The 15525-nt window shown below is 52.1% G+C and overlaps 2 protein-coding genes across 5 annotated transcripts in view; both read left to right on the plus strand.

Moving 5' to 3' along the window:
* Nucleotides 1-789: 789 nt before the first annotated feature.
* On the plus strand, nt 790-4293 carry TMED9 (transmembrane p24 trafficking protein 9). The gene is made up of 5 exons (XM_006081631.3): nt 790-1000; nt 1164-1264; nt 1985-2110; nt 2396-2542; nt 3456-4293. The coding sequence occupies exons 1-5, from the start codon at nt 817-819 to the stop codon at nt 3603-3605; spliced, it is 708 nt and encodes a 235-aa protein (XP_006081693.1). The 5' UTR covers nt 790-816; the 3' UTR covers nt 3606-4293.
* Nucleotides 4294-5980: 1687 nt separating this feature from the next.
* Nucleotides 5981-15525, plus strand: part of B4GALT7 (beta-1,4-galactosyltransferase 7) — a 28016-nt gene continuing 18471 nt past the window's right edge. For 3 of the 4 annotated variants that reach the window (XR_002829316.1, XR_002829317.1, XM_014454762.2), the window contains exons 1-6: nt 5981-6115; nt 8046-8198; nt 9886-10248; nt 13828-14053; nt 15065-15148; nt 15404-15508. Coding sequence is in view for 2 of the 4 variants with exons in the window: in XM_014454762.2 (XP_014310248.1) it covers nt 6066-6115; nt 8046-8198; nt 9886-10248; nt 13828-14053; nt 15065-15148; nt 15404-15508 (981 nt within the window). In the remaining 2 variants the exon portion in view is untranslated. The remainder of the gene's footprint in view (nt 6116-8045; nt 8199-9885; nt 10249-13827; nt 14054-15064; nt 15149-15403; nt 15509-15525) is intronic. The other variant, XM_006081632.3, reaches the window with a different exon arrangement.

Below are 15525 nucleotides of genomic sequence, written 5' to 3' on the forward strand. Positions count from 1 at the left end.
CTAATGCAACTTTGTGGAAGCCCAATAATAAACGGCTAACTCCGGTGAGCTGCCAAAATACATTGAAATTTGGGTAAAATTCAGGAAAGTCACGAAGGGAAGGGTCCAGACCCCTGCTGATCTCACATTTAGTGCAGACCTCTTCAAAACCGGGCTGTTTTGTCCCAAGAAGCCCTATGGTCCTTTATCCTGCCAGCCATTGGGGCACGGAAGTCATTGGGTCCAGCGAAGAGCCGGGATCCGGCAGCAAAGGCCTCGTGGAGGAGTAAACACTGGTGCTGGATTTAAGAGTGATAGAGGTTTGGGGGGCAAAAAAGTGGTAAAGCGAGACATGATTTTTCTTTTCTATTTTGAAAAACATCTGTTGATAAATCTGAGCATTGCTTGTGTCATTTTTTTCAAAGCTGAATTTTTAAATACAGAAGCCAACCCATAACGGCAGATGACATGCCAGGAAAATCAGAGATCCCAGGTACGAATCATGTGTCTGCTCATAATTCGCTCCGCAACCTCAAACTGCATTAGTCTCATCATCTGTAAAAAGTAGATAATCACCAGTCGCCGGGCCGCGACGGGAGCCCGATGGAGAGAAACTTTCCACTTTGCGACTTCAATGCCAATTCGGTTCCAGGTAGAAGCCGCGCCCAATCACGTACTGCCGCGCCATAGCCGCGAGGCATCTCGGGATTTATAGTCCTGTTTCCCGCCTCCCACCCCTACCCCGCCCCGGCGGAACTCGCTGTCCCGATAGGCTCCGCGGCGGCGGCAAGGGTACGTGGCGCGGCCAATTGCGGCTGCGCGGCCAGGTGGGGCAAGATGGCTGCGGAGCTGGGCGTGCGGGTCTTCAGGCCCTGGCTGGGAGCGGGGCTGGGTTGGGTGGTTCGGGCCCTTCTGTTGCTGCTGTGGTTTGCGGCCCGCGGAGGCGCGCTCTACTTTCACATCGGGGAGACAGAGAAGAAGTGCTTTATTGAGGAGATTCCGGACGAGACCATGGTTATAGGTGCGGGGGGAAGGGGACAGTTGGGAACAAGAATGTGGTTTTGGGGCGCGGGGCGTGGGAGGGTCAGCAGCGCTCCAGAGCCGGGAGCAGCCGGCCTCGCCGTGCTCCCCCTGCCGCGGACCTGGAGTCACCGCTGACCTAGGCTCGCCCGGCTTCCCTCCAGGAAACTACCGGACGCAGCTGTATGACAAGCAGCGGGAGGAGTACCAGCCAGCCACCCCCGGACTGGGCATGTTCGTGGAGGTGAAGGACCCAGAAGACAAGGTGAGCGGCCCCTTTGCCCCGCGGAGCGCTCCGCTCTGCACTTCAGCGCTAGACCAAGCAGGCGCGAACACTTCCCCTCCTGGTTTCCACATCTGCTAAATTGGTAAAAAACAGTTGGTTATGTGAGGAAATCCCGGGTTTTCACTCCAGACTTCACTCTTAGACTGTTGCAATACTGGCTCTCCTCTCAGCCTCTCACTGACTGCTGCATGATTCTTTCCCTAAGCCATTTACTGGTCTGTGTAATGCAAGTTCATCTGTCTTACAAGTGTGACGGGAGGATTAACTGTGGTGCCGAGAAACAATTTTGCCAACTCTAAAGCTGTGACATCTACACTTTAGGGTTTCATAGAACAGTGTACTTTCCAAAAAGAATGAGCAGCTTTAAATTTTGACAATGATTAAAACCAAAAAAAACTCCTCAAAACCCTTTAGCTGTCACCTAAAAAATGAATGACACCAAAATCATTGAAAGGGCATGAGCTATGAATAAAAGAAAACTCTTCCCAGGAGCAGTCACATGCCAAGCTATGCCTGATTTTTTTTACCCCTATTCCAAATAGTTTTCAGACAAGCTTTTGTCCACTGTTTCTGAGCAGCTTTGGACCTTTTGGTGTTGTGGGATGTCTACAGCTCTGCTTGCCGATTTTTGAGGCACTTAAAGCCTTAAGCACCATCCAGCTCCATGCAGTAACTCTGACTAAAGCCCTTTCTCTCCAGGTCATTCTGGCCCGGCAGTATGGCTCTGAAGGCAGGTTCACGTTCACGTCCCATACTCCTGGCGAGCATCAGATCTGTCTTCACTCCAATTCCACCAAGTTCTCCCTTTTTGCTGGAGGCATGTTGGTAAGTGGACTCACATGGGACTAGCCACTGTTCGGGACGGGACTGGTGATACTGTGGGTAGGAGATGAGCATGTGGAGCTCTTTGCATATACCTTGGACAGAGCATCAGCCAAGGCTTATTCTTTTCTGTGTGTCTAGAGCCCTATAGAGCTGGACACTGAGGAGGCTTCATCAGTGTTGGCTTAATGAACAATTTAAGGAAGGTGGGTGGACTGACTGTCAGCCCTTGGCATGAAGAGGGAGCAGAGCTACCTGATTGTCTTTCTCTTCCTTGTCTGTTCACAGAGAGTCCATCTGGACATTCAGGTGGGTGAACATGCTAATGACTATGCAGAAATTGCTGCCAAAGACAAGTTGAGTGAGTTGCAACTACGAGTACGACAGCTGGTGGAGCAAGTAGAGCAGATCCAGAAAGAACAGAACTATCAACGGGTGAGTGGCTAGGCTAGGATCAGTGGGCTTCTTCTCTGAAGCTGCCTACTGGCTCAGCCAGGAGTTACATGTCAGATTTATTATGAAACATACCAGGTTGTCTACTTTGCAAATCTAAAAGGTGGGATGGCTGTTATTAACTCTTCTTTGTATTTGAGGAGACAGTTTCTTAAGGCTGTTACTGCCCTAGGTTACACAGTTACAGAGTGACAGCAGGAATTGATACCAAAACTTGGGTGCTATTTCCATGGCTCTAGGTGATCCCAGGGGTTTCAAACTCACCTGTGTCCAGGAGTAAGCAGGTTCCATTAATGGATCTATGACCATAAGGATTGGTAGGATAGTAACCTGCCTAACCAGGGACAGCTACTGTTGCCAGCCAAGGACAGCCTTGTAGAAATGCTAGCTGGCTCTGGGTTTTAAGAGGAGCTAGAGGTCCAGGTTTTTGTGTGAAAAATTCATTGGTTTTAAATGTTGGCAAAATACTATGTGAGCCAAACAACACATACGGATGGGCCAGGTGCAGCCCCTGGACCACCAGTTTGCAACCTGTGCCCACAATCTTCAAGGAGCAGTTGGGAGACCTGAGCAGAGGACTCAGAGCAAGCCCATTCCTGGGCACTTCAGGACAGCTCTGTCTGATGGTGATATCACACTACTTGACCTCTCTAAGCACCAGGGTAGGACCTGGGAGGTCTGTAACTGACAGCAAAACAGACAGTTACCTGAGGTCCTCTGGCTAGTGAGGGTGAAGACAGTCCCCACATGGGGTGGCTCTTTGCAGCATTTGACTGGTACCTGTGCAGAAATAGTTGGCCCTGGGCCATATTCCAGGGAGATAACCCAGCAGTTCTGAAGGACCCAGGTGGGGCCCAGCCAATTCAGGCTCTTCTTCCATTCTCCCCTCCCACAGTGGCGAGAGGAGCGCTTCCGGCAGACCAGCGAGAGCACCAACCAACGGGTGCTGTGGTGGTCCATTCTGCAGACCCTCATCCTCGTAGCCATCGGTGTCTGGCAGATGCGACACCTCAAGAGCTTCTTTGAAGCCAAGAAGCTGGTGTAGCCGTCCTTCCTCCCAGGCTGGGGGAGAAGAGGCCTCCTGGAACTGATTTCTCTCTGGCAGGAGGACTGATTCCCAGCCATGGATGTTCTGGAGGGAAGAGAGGTCACACGCACCCCAGGCACAAGCTAAGGGGAGCAGCTCAACTGGCTAATACTGAGCAGGTGGTGGGGCAAATGCCTGCCCCCTCTCCTGAGCTCTGGGCCTTTGCAGTAATCTCCTAGGGGCTATTGAAGCCACTGGGAGCCCCACTGGCACCTCAGAATCACAATGTTACTGATCAGGGATGTGAGGCTGTTATCTGGGGTGGCTGCGGGGAGGGGAGTGGGTGGGCAAGTCAGTTTACTTTTTGTCTTCCTTGCTAACTTGGGGTTTTAGGCAGGTTGGGATATAGCTGTGATTCTCTGCCGCCCTGAGAACCTCCTTGGGCCTAAATCCAGCCTGCTGATCCAGGGTGTGTGTGTCAGTTGAGGGTGGGATAGAGAGGGTTGCAAAGTGGGAAAATGGTCCTGAGATTGACTCCAGGTTTTTCACATGGGTGTCCTTTTTGGGGCTTGAGGAACTGGGATCAGGGCAAGCAGAGGTCTTGGTGCTGGCTGGGGATGGGGCCTACAGAGTCTTAGTTACTGATTTCATTTTCAATAAGCCTAGGTTTGTTACATTGGTTTCCCAATAAAAAATTAAAAAAAGACTTCTTGTCCAATGTAAAGTTACTCTACTATCAGTGGGCATAACACTTCAGGGAATGTCAGTTCTTCCAGTGGGCAAAGCACTTCATATTCCAAGATGAGTACCCACCTTCAAACGTCAATCTTTGTTTTTTAAATATATATTTTTATTGATTTCAGAGAGGGAGAGAGAGGGATAGAAACATCAATGATGAGAGAAACATCATGGATCAGCTGCCTCCTGCATGTCCCCTACTGGGGATTGAGCTGGCAACCTGGGCATGTGCCCTGACTGGGAATTGAACTGACTTCCTGGTTCATGGGTCAATGCTCATCCAGTGAGCCACACTCACGGGGCTGAACTTCATTCTTTTCATCCTTTCCATACCTTCCCGCAGCAGAGGGTAGTGGTTTTGCCCAAGAACATCCAACAAGTATATTGGGTTGGGGTTCAAATCCACACCATTTCCTCTGTGCCAGCTCCCTCATGAAGTGCCTCCCTGCCTTTCCAGAGTAGGTGGACTCAGAATAGACTTGTCATGGTGCTGCAAGGAAATGCCTAGTTAGAATGCAGTTCCTTGAACAGGAATGCTGCAGGTGTGGGAAGGACAGAAATCCCTGGGTAGGCAGGGATAAGGATATTGATGGGCTTAACCAGTAGCATGGAATCAGATGCCTCTTGCATGCCCCCTACTGAGGATCGCGCCTGTAACCCAATCAGGGAGTTTCCCCTATTATTAACGTCATGTATTAGTATGGTACATTTGTTAGAAATTAATGAATGTAGCCAGGCCAGTGACTCAGTTGTTAGAGCGTTGTCCCATGAACCAGGAAGTCACAGTTTGATTCCCGGTCAGAGCACATGCCAAGGTTGCAGGCTGATCCCCAGTAGGGGGCATGCAGGAGGTAGTAGCCATAGATGCTTCTCTCTCATCAATGTTTATATCTCCTCTCTGAAATCAATAAAAAACAATTTTGTAAAATATTAATGAATCTAGTAATACGTTATTTTTAACTAAAATCCATACTTGATGCAGATTTCCTGACTTGTTACCTATGTCCTTTTTCTGATCCCCTCTATGAAAGTCTGAGAAACTGTCACCGCCAAGAGAAGCTCAAAGAGACAACTAAATCTAAATCTATTGTGTCCATCTCTCTACCAAGTTTATTTTTTCCTTTAGTCCTCACAGCAATCTTGTAGATCAGGCACGGTATATACGTATACTTAGGAGAGGGAACAGAGATTGTTTTGCCCCCACACATAGCTGAATTGTCAGTCAAGTTTCGAATCCAGTCCATCTGTCTGTAGTGCCTGGCTCCTAACTCCATGGGGTATCTCTTGAACGCAAGACTAAGCCCTGAGCTTGGCTTTGCGGTCCTCCAAGCTTGTTGCAGAGGAGGAATGCACCTGAGTTGACAGCCAGGAGGCCCAGACGCTCCTCGCCTTCCCTTGGGAAGAGGAGAAAGATGCAAATGACCCCAGGGCGCCGGTTTGAAAGTCCTGCCCCAACCCAGTGACTTGAGCCCCCTCTGGGGCCTCAGTTTCTCGGGATGTTAGGAAGCGGGGGCAGTTAGCAGTCCAGCGGTAGCCGTGCTCGCGTGTTTCTCCACAGGCGGAACCTTTGACGCCACAGCTCCGGGGAGCAGACGGCGCGGCCGGAGCGGAGGACCCGCAGGACCGAGGGGCTGGGCGACGGGTAGGGGCGGGGCGGGAGGCGGAGGTGCCGCGTAGGCCGAGGAGGCCGGCCCGCCCGGCTGGGAGCTCGAGCCCCATGCGCGGCCGCCTCCCCCCACGATGTTCCCCTCCCGGAGGAAAGCGGCGCAGCTGCCCTGGGAGGACGGCAGGTGAGCGGCGGCGGCCCCGGGCCCTGTCCTCCGGGTGCCGATCTTTACCGGCCGCGGGGCGGAATCTAGGAGCCGGAGGCCGTCGCGACTCGTCTCTGCGGGGCTCTCTGAGGGTCTGTGGTTCTCTTCGTGGGTCACTGGGTCTCGGGAGTGCGTGTCTGTCTCCATGTGGGTCTCTGTGTCCTCCAGTCTCTGTCACTCTGCAGGGCTCCGTCACCCGTGGGTCTGTTTCTCCGCTGACTTCCCTTTGTGAGTTCCTGGTTCTCTCTTTGCAAGTCGTGTTCTCTTAGGAGTTTCTCCTCTGGCCCCTACCTGAGTGCTGGTCAGTGACTCCGTTGACCTCTCTGAATGGATCTCTGTCTTTCTGTCCTTGGTCTAGGAGTCTGTGTTCCATTTCTCTGTTTCCACCTCCCCATCACCTCCATGTAGCGGAGACCCTCCCTCCTTCTCGCTTCCCCTTCCTTTCTGGGCCACCCAAGGGAACGCGCCGAACAGCAGCTCTGCCCCGCTGCCCGGCTAGTGGGCCTCCTCCCTCAGCGCTGGTTCACCCCCTGCAGCCGCACTTGCACGGAGCCTGCCCCGGGTTAGGTATGGCCTGGCCCAGGGCTTAGCTACTGTTTACCTCTAAAGCAGAGTCGGGCCCTGACCAGTTTGGCTCAGTGGATAGAGCGTCGGCCTCCGGACTGAAGGGTCCCGGGTTCGATTCCAGTCAAGGGCATGTACCTTGGTTGCGGGCACATTCCCGGTAGGGGGTGTGCAGGAGGCAGCTGATTGATGTTTCTGACTCTCTATCCCTCTCCCTTCCGCTCTGTGAAGAATCAATAAAATGTATTTTTTTAAAAAGCAGAATCGGGGAGGTGGAGCTTTTTAGTAGTCTACATTTGGGAGGACACTTCAATCTTGAGATGTGCCCCCAAAACTCTTCTCACCTAGAACACGTAGTGAGTCTTTACCCAGCGAAGGACACCTCGTTCCCTTTAGATCTCTTAACTTGGCCACATGTGCCAAATGGTTCTGGGATATAGTGGGTACAACTCTTTATCCTTGGGGATTTTTCAGAGTTGGTGTTGAAGTAAGAAGACAGGACTATAATAGAAAGAAAGCCAGAACTGTGCAGTCAGCCCTGGGCAGAAATCCTCTTTAATCGACATGTGACCAGAAACATATCACTTAATCTTTCCGACTTCAGCTTTTCCATCTTAGAAACTGGGAAGAGAGCTATATAAGGACTGAAGGAGACAAACGTAAAATCCTTGATATTGTGCCTGGCACAGAGGAGGTATCTTCCACTTACCCTTGCCATTTGGAGGTGCTGTCGTCAGAGCATTTGAGTATTCAAAGCTTGTATCACTACGATTTGGGTGAGAGAAGAAAGGAAAGGTAGTGGAGGAAAATTTTCATTTCCTGATCCCTTTTCATAAACCTTTGGACAAACACTGTGTTCTCAGAAAAAGTTACTGATGTCTCTTCTCGCTTTTGACACAGGGGTACAAAGGTCCATGCAACAGATGCAGGCTAATGTAGCAATGAAGAGTGCTGGCTGCGGAGCCAGCCTGCCTCGGTTTGAAACTTCTCTTTCCTAGTCTTGGGCACAGACTGAAGAAGGAGAAAAAACCTCATCTGGTTTGCCCCTCAGAGCAGGGTGGCCCGGGCCTGGGAGCCGATGGGACTACAGATCTGGAGTTTGCCATTATGTGGCATCAGGGCAACTTCTCAGTGTTGTCCACTGTCCCAAGGAATTGGGATTCGGCTCTGAATTAAGTTGTTCAGCAGTTTAGACTTTTAACAGCTCTGGATGAGAGTACCCAAGGGGATGTGATGCCGGTAGGAAGGAAGGGAAAGTTAGACGAAGGAAACAGTATGTGAAAGTGCATGGAATGCCCAATTCGTGCCATACCCTGGGTAATGGTCATTGCTTCTCCCCCTGAAGGTGGGATAGTTCCCCATGTCCACCTCCCCGGTCTCCACCCCACTCCCAGAAAGAGCTCAGAGGGAGAATCAGTAGAGACTCCAGCCTTCCCAGGCCACTGGCAGGATTGGGTTCTGCTCCCCATCGGAAACCCCCACCACAGGACAATGGGGGGTAAGTCAGAAGCCCCCTGTGAGGGTGTCCTACCCAGCCATCTCTCTGCTGTGTGTGGGACCTGGCTTCAGGACTGCTGGCTTTCTGGTTGGCAATTGTGCCACTATAGAGAGGCAGGACTTGGTGTGGCTCTAACTGCATAACTTAAAGCACGCCCTGGCTGCTTGAACCCTTCCTGGAGCTCACTTCGCATGCCCTCTGCTGTGTGTCTGGTGCTGCAGCCACAGACAGGAGCCTGATTATTTATGGGGAAGACAAGCAGGAACTTGGGGGATTACAAACCTCTAAGTACTCCAAAGGATGAAGTACCAGATGCCATGGAAGCATAGAAGGTGCACGTATCTGTTTGTATACGTGAGAAGATGAGCAGTGCTGGCCATGACATTGGAGTTTGGCCCTGAAGGATCAGTGAGGGGCTTTCAGACAGATAAAATAGGAAGGGTATTTCAGGCAGAAGCATTAGGCTGTGTGAGGGCTGGAGCAGGAAGGAATATGGTGAGCAGAAGAGCTCAGAGTGGGCCAAATTATAGCATTGGATGAGTGGTAAGGGGCAACGAGATGGGGCCAGGTCACGGGTTTGACTGTCAGACCAAGGAATTTGGTCTTTTTCTTGTAAACAGAAGAGGATCATCCATGAGATTGAAGAGGTCTGAGCTGGGCAAGGACCAATGAGACCCGAGGCAGTAGGTGAGGGAGGGTCAAGGGACACTTAGGAAGTAGAATCTATAAGCCTGGTAGCTACTTGGTGACTCATAGAGGTTATAGACAGGTTGCTTTGCTGATTACTTCATGGGGAGTCCTGCAGTGGAAGCCTCCCTTTTCTTGGATTCCCCAGCTCCTCCTTCACTACCCCCAGGAACTGAGAGAGAGAGAGAGAGAGAGAGAGAGAGAGAGAGAGAGAGAGAGGCAAAAGAATCAGGTGAATTACACTTGTTTTTTGTACTTTCTAACCTAAAGGCCAGTTTCTCTCAGCACTACCGCAGTGTTTAAAGATACCAGCTGTCTTCCCAGTTTCTGAAATGAGCCCGGGTGCTAGCCCAAGCCCCAATCTTTCTTTCCCTACTCCATCTCTCAGCTCTTGTCGCATGGGCTGCCTGTGCTTTGAGACTTGTTCAGTGAACTGCCACTGTCAGTTTGGGCCTTGCATTGATTTGGGGGCAGGCCTGATCTTCCGAAAATAACATTGGGGTTTTTCACTGGGGATTGATGCCAGCACAGACCCAGATCTTGGGGAGCTTTCTGGTGTGAGAAGCAGGATGAAGCCAACGTTTCAGCAGGTGGTGAACATGCAGGGTGTGGAAGGCAATGGGTGAGATCTCTATAAGTCCAGGCTCCTGCCATCAGCTCAGGATGGGAACCCCTGTCCTGGAGAGGGGCAAGTGCAAGATACAAGGAGCCTCATCCCAGCCTTCATGGTCTGGCCAGGGCTCATTCACAGAAAATAAGAAAGCATCAAGGAATGGGCAGCTCTGCGACCCAGGAGTGGTCGGAGGGCTTTCTGGAGGTGGGGGCATGGGCTGTATTCTGACACATGGTAGCAGCATGCACAAAAGCATTAAAGTTGCTTCTGCACTAATTCACAGGTGCTTAGGCAGACCAGCCCTACTTGTGGGGAAGCCAGAGAAGGGGTCTGTGACAGAGTCCCAGACCAGACCTGCCCTTCTGACCATCCCTGCTCTTGTCCCAGGTCCAGGCTGCTTCCCAGCAGCCTTCCCCGGAAATGCTCCGTCTTCCACCTCTTCGTTGCCTGTCTCTTACTGGGCTTCCTCTCCCTGCTCTGGCTGCAGCTCAGCTGCTCCGGTGACATGGCCTGGGCAGCCAAGGGACAAGGGCAGGAGACCCCAGGTCCATCCCGGGCCTGTCCCCCAGAGCCGCCCCCTGAGCACTGGGAAGAAGATCCATCATGGGGCCCCCACCGCCTGGCAGTGCTGGTGCCCTTCCGAGAACGCTTTGAGGAGCTCCTGGTCTTTGTGCCCCACATGCATCGCTTCCTGATCAGGAAGAAGATCCCACACCACATCTACGTGCTCAACCAGGTGGATCATTTCAGGTAGGAACTACCTGACCCTGCTCCCCATCTCCAGGGGCCTCACCTTGTCCAGGCCTTTCAGGGCCTGCTCCCTTTCCTGGCAGCAGCCCAATGCTGGTGGGCCTCAGACCTGTGAAGGGCACCTGGGTCAGTGGCGGGAGGGAGGGAGGTGGGACCCTTCTCACTGGGGGTGACAGAAATCTTTGGGGAAAGTTTGGGGCTGGGGAAGGCCCTGATCTGATTTCCATTTTAAAATGGGGGTGCTGTACTTGGAGTAGATTATACCAGACAAGAGGAGGAGCAGGGAGAGCTGTGGTGGTCACTGCAGTTGTCTGAGATGATGGGAACTTGGCCAGCATGTAGAAGGAATGGAGGAAGCACAGACAGGGCTTGCAAGGGAATTGGTGGTAAGGATTAGGCGAAGGGAATGTCAATACAATGGCTTTAAAGTTGTTCACAGTCTGGCATTATCCTGAAATCTTTGCACTTACCAAAATCTTTTCTCCATAATCACAATCGAAGCATCTCACACTCCACCCCACCTTTCCTTCCAATTCCCTCCCTCTGGAAACTCCCAACAGTTCCTGGACCCCACCAGGCCCTGTAGTCCAGGATGCTCCCAACTAACTAACTAACTTCCTTCCTTCCTTCCTTCCTTCCTTCCTTCCTTCCTTCCTTCCTTCCTTCCCTCCTTTTTAACTTTATTGGGGTGACATTAGTCTACATGAACATATAGGTTACATGTTTGGATTACTAATTTACAAAATATGTATATAGGACCACGTGCCCACCACCCCCAATTTTCTTTTTTTATTTTGAGAATACCTTTATTAAAGCAGGGGACAGTGAAACAAAGGAAGGGCTTAGGGTAGAGGAAACAACAGGAGAGAGAGAGAGAGAGTGCCAACGAAGTGCTCTGCTTTGGCTCTCTAGAACCGTTACAGGAAAGAAGTGGGCCACGCTGGGCTGCGTGAATTCACTGAGAAGTAAAGTCACAGTGAAAGTCCTGGCCAGTTTTTCTCAGTGATTAGAGTGTCGGCCTGCAGACCAAAGGGTCTTGGGTTCGATTCATGGTCAGGGGCACGTACCGCAATTGCAGGTTCAATCCCTGGTCCCAGTCGGAGCACAGATAGGAGGCAACCAATCAATGTCTCTCTCTTTCTCTCCCCTTCCACGCTCTCTAGGAATCAATGGAAAAAATATCCTCTGGTGAGGATTAACAGCAAAAAAGTTACAGTGAAAGAAGTGGGCCAAGGCAGGGCTGTTTTTAGCTCGATGAAGTCTAGGACAGGAGAAGCAACAGGAGATAGCCTTGGTGGTGATCTGCTTGGCTCTCTAGAAACATTATAGGAAAAAAGTGAGCCAAGGCAAGGTTGGTTATCTCACTGAAAAGTCAGAGAAAAGGGGGCCTTGGAGACAGTTCAGGGTGTAAGCCAGGGATGAGCTGCCGCTGCCATTGCTCCTCTGGTTGCAAGTCTCATGGGATTCTTAGAGTTTAGGAGAGAAAAGTAAAGATGCACACCTGAGCAGGAAGAAAGGTGAGTGTGCTCCAGAGGGAGCCTGCCGATGCTCCCAATTTTCACTGTTCACTCTCCTTGTCCTCACTGTCTCCTGACCTAACTTGGATTCCATGGCTCATTGTTAAAATCACTCCCCTGCACATATCTCAGTTCCCTTGCCCCTTTCTGCCTGGCACAACTTCTGCCTGGTGAAACCTGACTGTTTCATTCACACCTGCTCCTGGGCAGCTGATGTGACTGGAGACTTTGAGCCCTGGCCCAGGAAGCTCCTCAGCCCTGCCTGAAAGCCTCGAATTCCTCTAGTCTTCTGCCTTTCCCCACTCCTCACCCATCCTCCCCCAACTTTGCTTTCTTTTTGAGAAAACAGAACCAACTGGAAGCAAACTTGTGCAAGTCCCCAACCCCTGGCCCTGTGGACCAGCTTCTGTGCACGGTTGCTTTTGATGCCTTGTCCCAGCTCTGCTGGGGCCAGCTCTTCCACTGGCACTAGCTCCCTTTCTCGTCTCCTACTCAAGGACATTACTCCAGCTGTGGGCCCTTTTCTGTCCTACATGATCAAGTTTTTCTTCCTTTCTGGGTCATTTGCATCAGCATACAAAATTGCACATCTCCCACAGCTATCACCTCATTTCTCTGCTCCCCTTTATAGCAAAACTCCTCCCACTTATCCCCTCATTGCTAAAACAGCTTTCACTGACATCACCAATGAACCTTGTTAATCATCCTTCATCCTGTAGACTTCTCGGCAGCATTTGCCAAATGGATTACTTCTTCCTCAAACACCTCTGTCTGACTTCCGGGGCAGCCCTCTCTGAGTCTCCTCCTTTCTCACTGGCTGCCCTCCCCTCCTTTCCAGGTTCTGCCTCAGCTCCCTGGTCTCTCGGTCTCAGTGCTCCTGAGTGTCTCCTTGCTGGCTACAGTCACTCCCTGGGGGATCTCATCCAGGCTCAGAGCATTACGTCCCATCTCTACTCTGGCGATTCCAGAGGCTGTACTCCCAGCCTAGACTTCTCTCCTGAACTCCAGACCTGCACATCCATCTACTTGTGCAGCTCTCCATTTGCTGGTCTCACAAGCACCTCAAACTTAACTTGATCAAAGCTGAATTCCTGATATCCCACCTGCCCCAGACCAGCTTCCCTGCCTCCTCCCCCACCAGGAAATGCCAACTCCGTGCTTCCAGTTACTCAGCCCAAAGAGCCTTGGAATCATTCTCCACTTTTCTTTCTGCCTCACATGAGACATCCAGTTCGTCAGCAGAATCCATCTAGAATCTGCCCACTTCTCACCATCTTCACTGCCACCTCCCTGAGCTAAATCACCATCATCTTTTGCCTAAATTATTGTAATGGCCTCTCAACTCACCTCTATGCGTCTACCTCGGTCCTCCAGTCTCTTCTCAACACCCCAACTAGAGTGATCCTGTTGCACTCTAAGTCACCGTGTGTCATGCCTCTGCTCTAAGCCCTCCAGTGGCTCCCCATCTCTTCATGGCCAAAGCCTAAGCCCTTCAGGGGCCCGTCACCTTCTGACCTCATCCTCTATGCCCCACTCACTCACTGCCTGGCCACATTGGTGCCTAAGCCTTGCTAGGCACTCTCTCCTCTGCTTAGAGCCCCCTCCCCCTGATTTCCATAGGGCTCATTCCCTCTAGCCTTCAGGTTTCTACTTACCCTTCACCCTGTTACCCTGACCACCTGTCTAAAAGAACAGCTGCCTCATGCTTTGACCTCCTGCTTTACTTTTCTCCACAGCACTCTCTGGCTTTTTAAGTATTTATTTGTTTATTTTTGTCTCCTGTTATTCAAATATCAACTCCTTGAGGGCAGGGCTTTGATTTCTCACTGTTAAATCCTATGCTCTCAACAGTTTCTGGCACATAGTAGGTGCTCAGTAAACATTTGGGCGATGAATGGAGGAGCAGACGTGAAGCTGGATAGCTCCACAGTGAAATCAGTGTCGGCCTGGAGGGCAGCATAGGCCCCAGGGTGGGTGGTGTAGAGGATGGGCTCTCCTGCAGAGTCTGGGGGAGAGCCAGCTCGTTGCCCGTACCCTGCCCAGCCTTGGCCGTTCTGTACAGGTTCAACCGGGCGGCACTCATCAATGTGGGCTTCCTGGAGAGCAGCAACAGCACAGACTACATCGCCATGCACGACGTGGACCTGCTCCCTCTCAACGAGGAGCTGGACTATGGCTTCCCTGAGGCAGGGCCCTTCCACGTGGCCTCCCCAGAGCTCCACCCACTCTACCACTACAAGACCTATGTCGGCGGCATCCTGCTGCTCTCCAAGCAGCACTACCAGCTGGTGAGGCCCAGCCAGTCTGTTCTGCTGAGCCAGGGAGCTCCCACTGGGTGGGGGCACTGACAGGAGGAGGGCAGTTCTGGGGCCCAGCAGGGAACCCAGGACAGGAGAGAGGAGCAGGAGCAAGCAGGTTGGTTAGGGAGGATTCAGGCTCAGCACAGAAAGCCCGTGAAAGTTGGCTTCATAAAAGTTGGGTTCATTGGGTCTTAAAATGGGTAAGTCTGGTTGGGGCTGAGAGGCAGGTGTTGCTTCCTGTGTGGCTTGCCCAGCCTCTCAGACAGTGTCACTAGGGTGCCATTTCTCTCTCCTCATTTCTCTCATTTCTGCCTTCTTTAGGCAGGATTTCTTTCCAGATACTCAGGGTGAGGGGTGGTGGCTGTAGTTGCAATCTGTATCTGTCTAGGCCCATCCACTGGAAGAGGGAGCTCCCTCTCCAACAGCCAGACAGGAGTTCCCGAGCCATACCGCACAGGCTCTTGGTTGGCCTGACTTGTGTCCTGGGCCCATCCCTGAGTTAGTCACTGTGGGGAGGGGGTGGGGAGCGGGGGGAGGAGAAGAACTGAGTAGCTTAGACCTGAGTCTCCTGCTCCTCACAAGACTAAAGCCAGCTTTATGTAAACGGAGTCCCTAATCTGGTAGCGAAAATTGGTATCTGCCATAGAGCTCAACTGTTCCTCTCCCACACAGAGGAAGAAGCCAGGGCTGAGCCCAGAAGAAATGGGGAGGGGCAAGCAGGAATTGGTACTTCTGCCCTTTACCAGCCACCCAGAGAGGTGCCCTCCTGCCAGTCAGATATTTTGGGGAAACAAATCATCTCACACAAGTTCCAGGCACAGGGACTGGGATGTGCTGACTTTCCCCCCAATACTGCAGAGGTTGTGGGAACTGTGAGCATCGGTGTCCGCTCCAAACTTCCAGGGGAGGAGGAAAGGAGGCTGGGTACTTCTGAGAGGTAAGAGACCAAAGAGCACACTGGGCGGATGAGGCAAGTGATGCTGTCTGTCCCTGTGTTAGTGCAACGGGATGTCCAACCGCTTCTGGGGCTGGGGCCGTGAGGACGATGAATTCTACCGGCGCATCAAAGGAGCTGGGCTCCAGGTAACACCCCCAGGTCCCCTACCACCACCTCAGCCATCGTGGCCGCCCTGAGGCTCCCTTCTCTGCCCTCAGCTTGGAGATCCTCAGCTGGTTCTGATCCTAGTCCTGCCCCCAACTTAGCACACCTCTTCTGCATAATGGGAATACAGGCCCTTGCCTGTGGCCTGTGGCAGGCAGTGGGACCCCAGAGGACTAGTGGCGAGGGCCAGGGCTCCAGGAGGGGCAGCCTAACCTAACTTCCTTTGGCCTCCTTAGCTATTCCGCCCCTCGGGAATCAAAACTGGATACAAGACATTTCGCCACCTGCATGACCCAGCCTGGCGGAAGAGGGACCAGAAGCGCATTGCAGCTCAAAAACAGGTGCTGACTGGTTCCCT

The sequence above is a fragment of the Myotis lucifugus genome, unplaced genomic scaffold, assembly GCF_000147115.1.
Source record: "Myotis lucifugus unplaced genomic scaffold, Myoluc2.0 scaffold_1, whole genome shotgun sequence".
Taxonomy (NCBI): Eukaryota; Metazoa; Chordata; class Mammalia; order Chiroptera; family Vespertilionidae; genus Myotis; species Myotis lucifugus.

What these genes read in the sequence shown, in the direction of transcription:
- TMED9 (XM_006081631.3), top strand. Translation starts at nt 817, where the DNA reads ATGGCTGCGGAGCTGGGCGTGCGGGTCTTCAGGCCCTGGCTGGGAGCG. An exon ending in GGACGAGACCATGGTTATAG is followed by an intron (nt 1,001 to 1,163) that starts GTGCGGGGGGAA and finishes GCTTCCCTCCAG; the next exon opens with GAAACTACCGGACGCAGCTG. An exon ending in TTTTTGCTGGAGGCATGTTG is followed by an intron (nt 2,111 to 2,395) that starts GTAAGTGGACTC and finishes GTCTGTTCACAG; the next exon opens with AGAGTCCATCTGGACATTCA.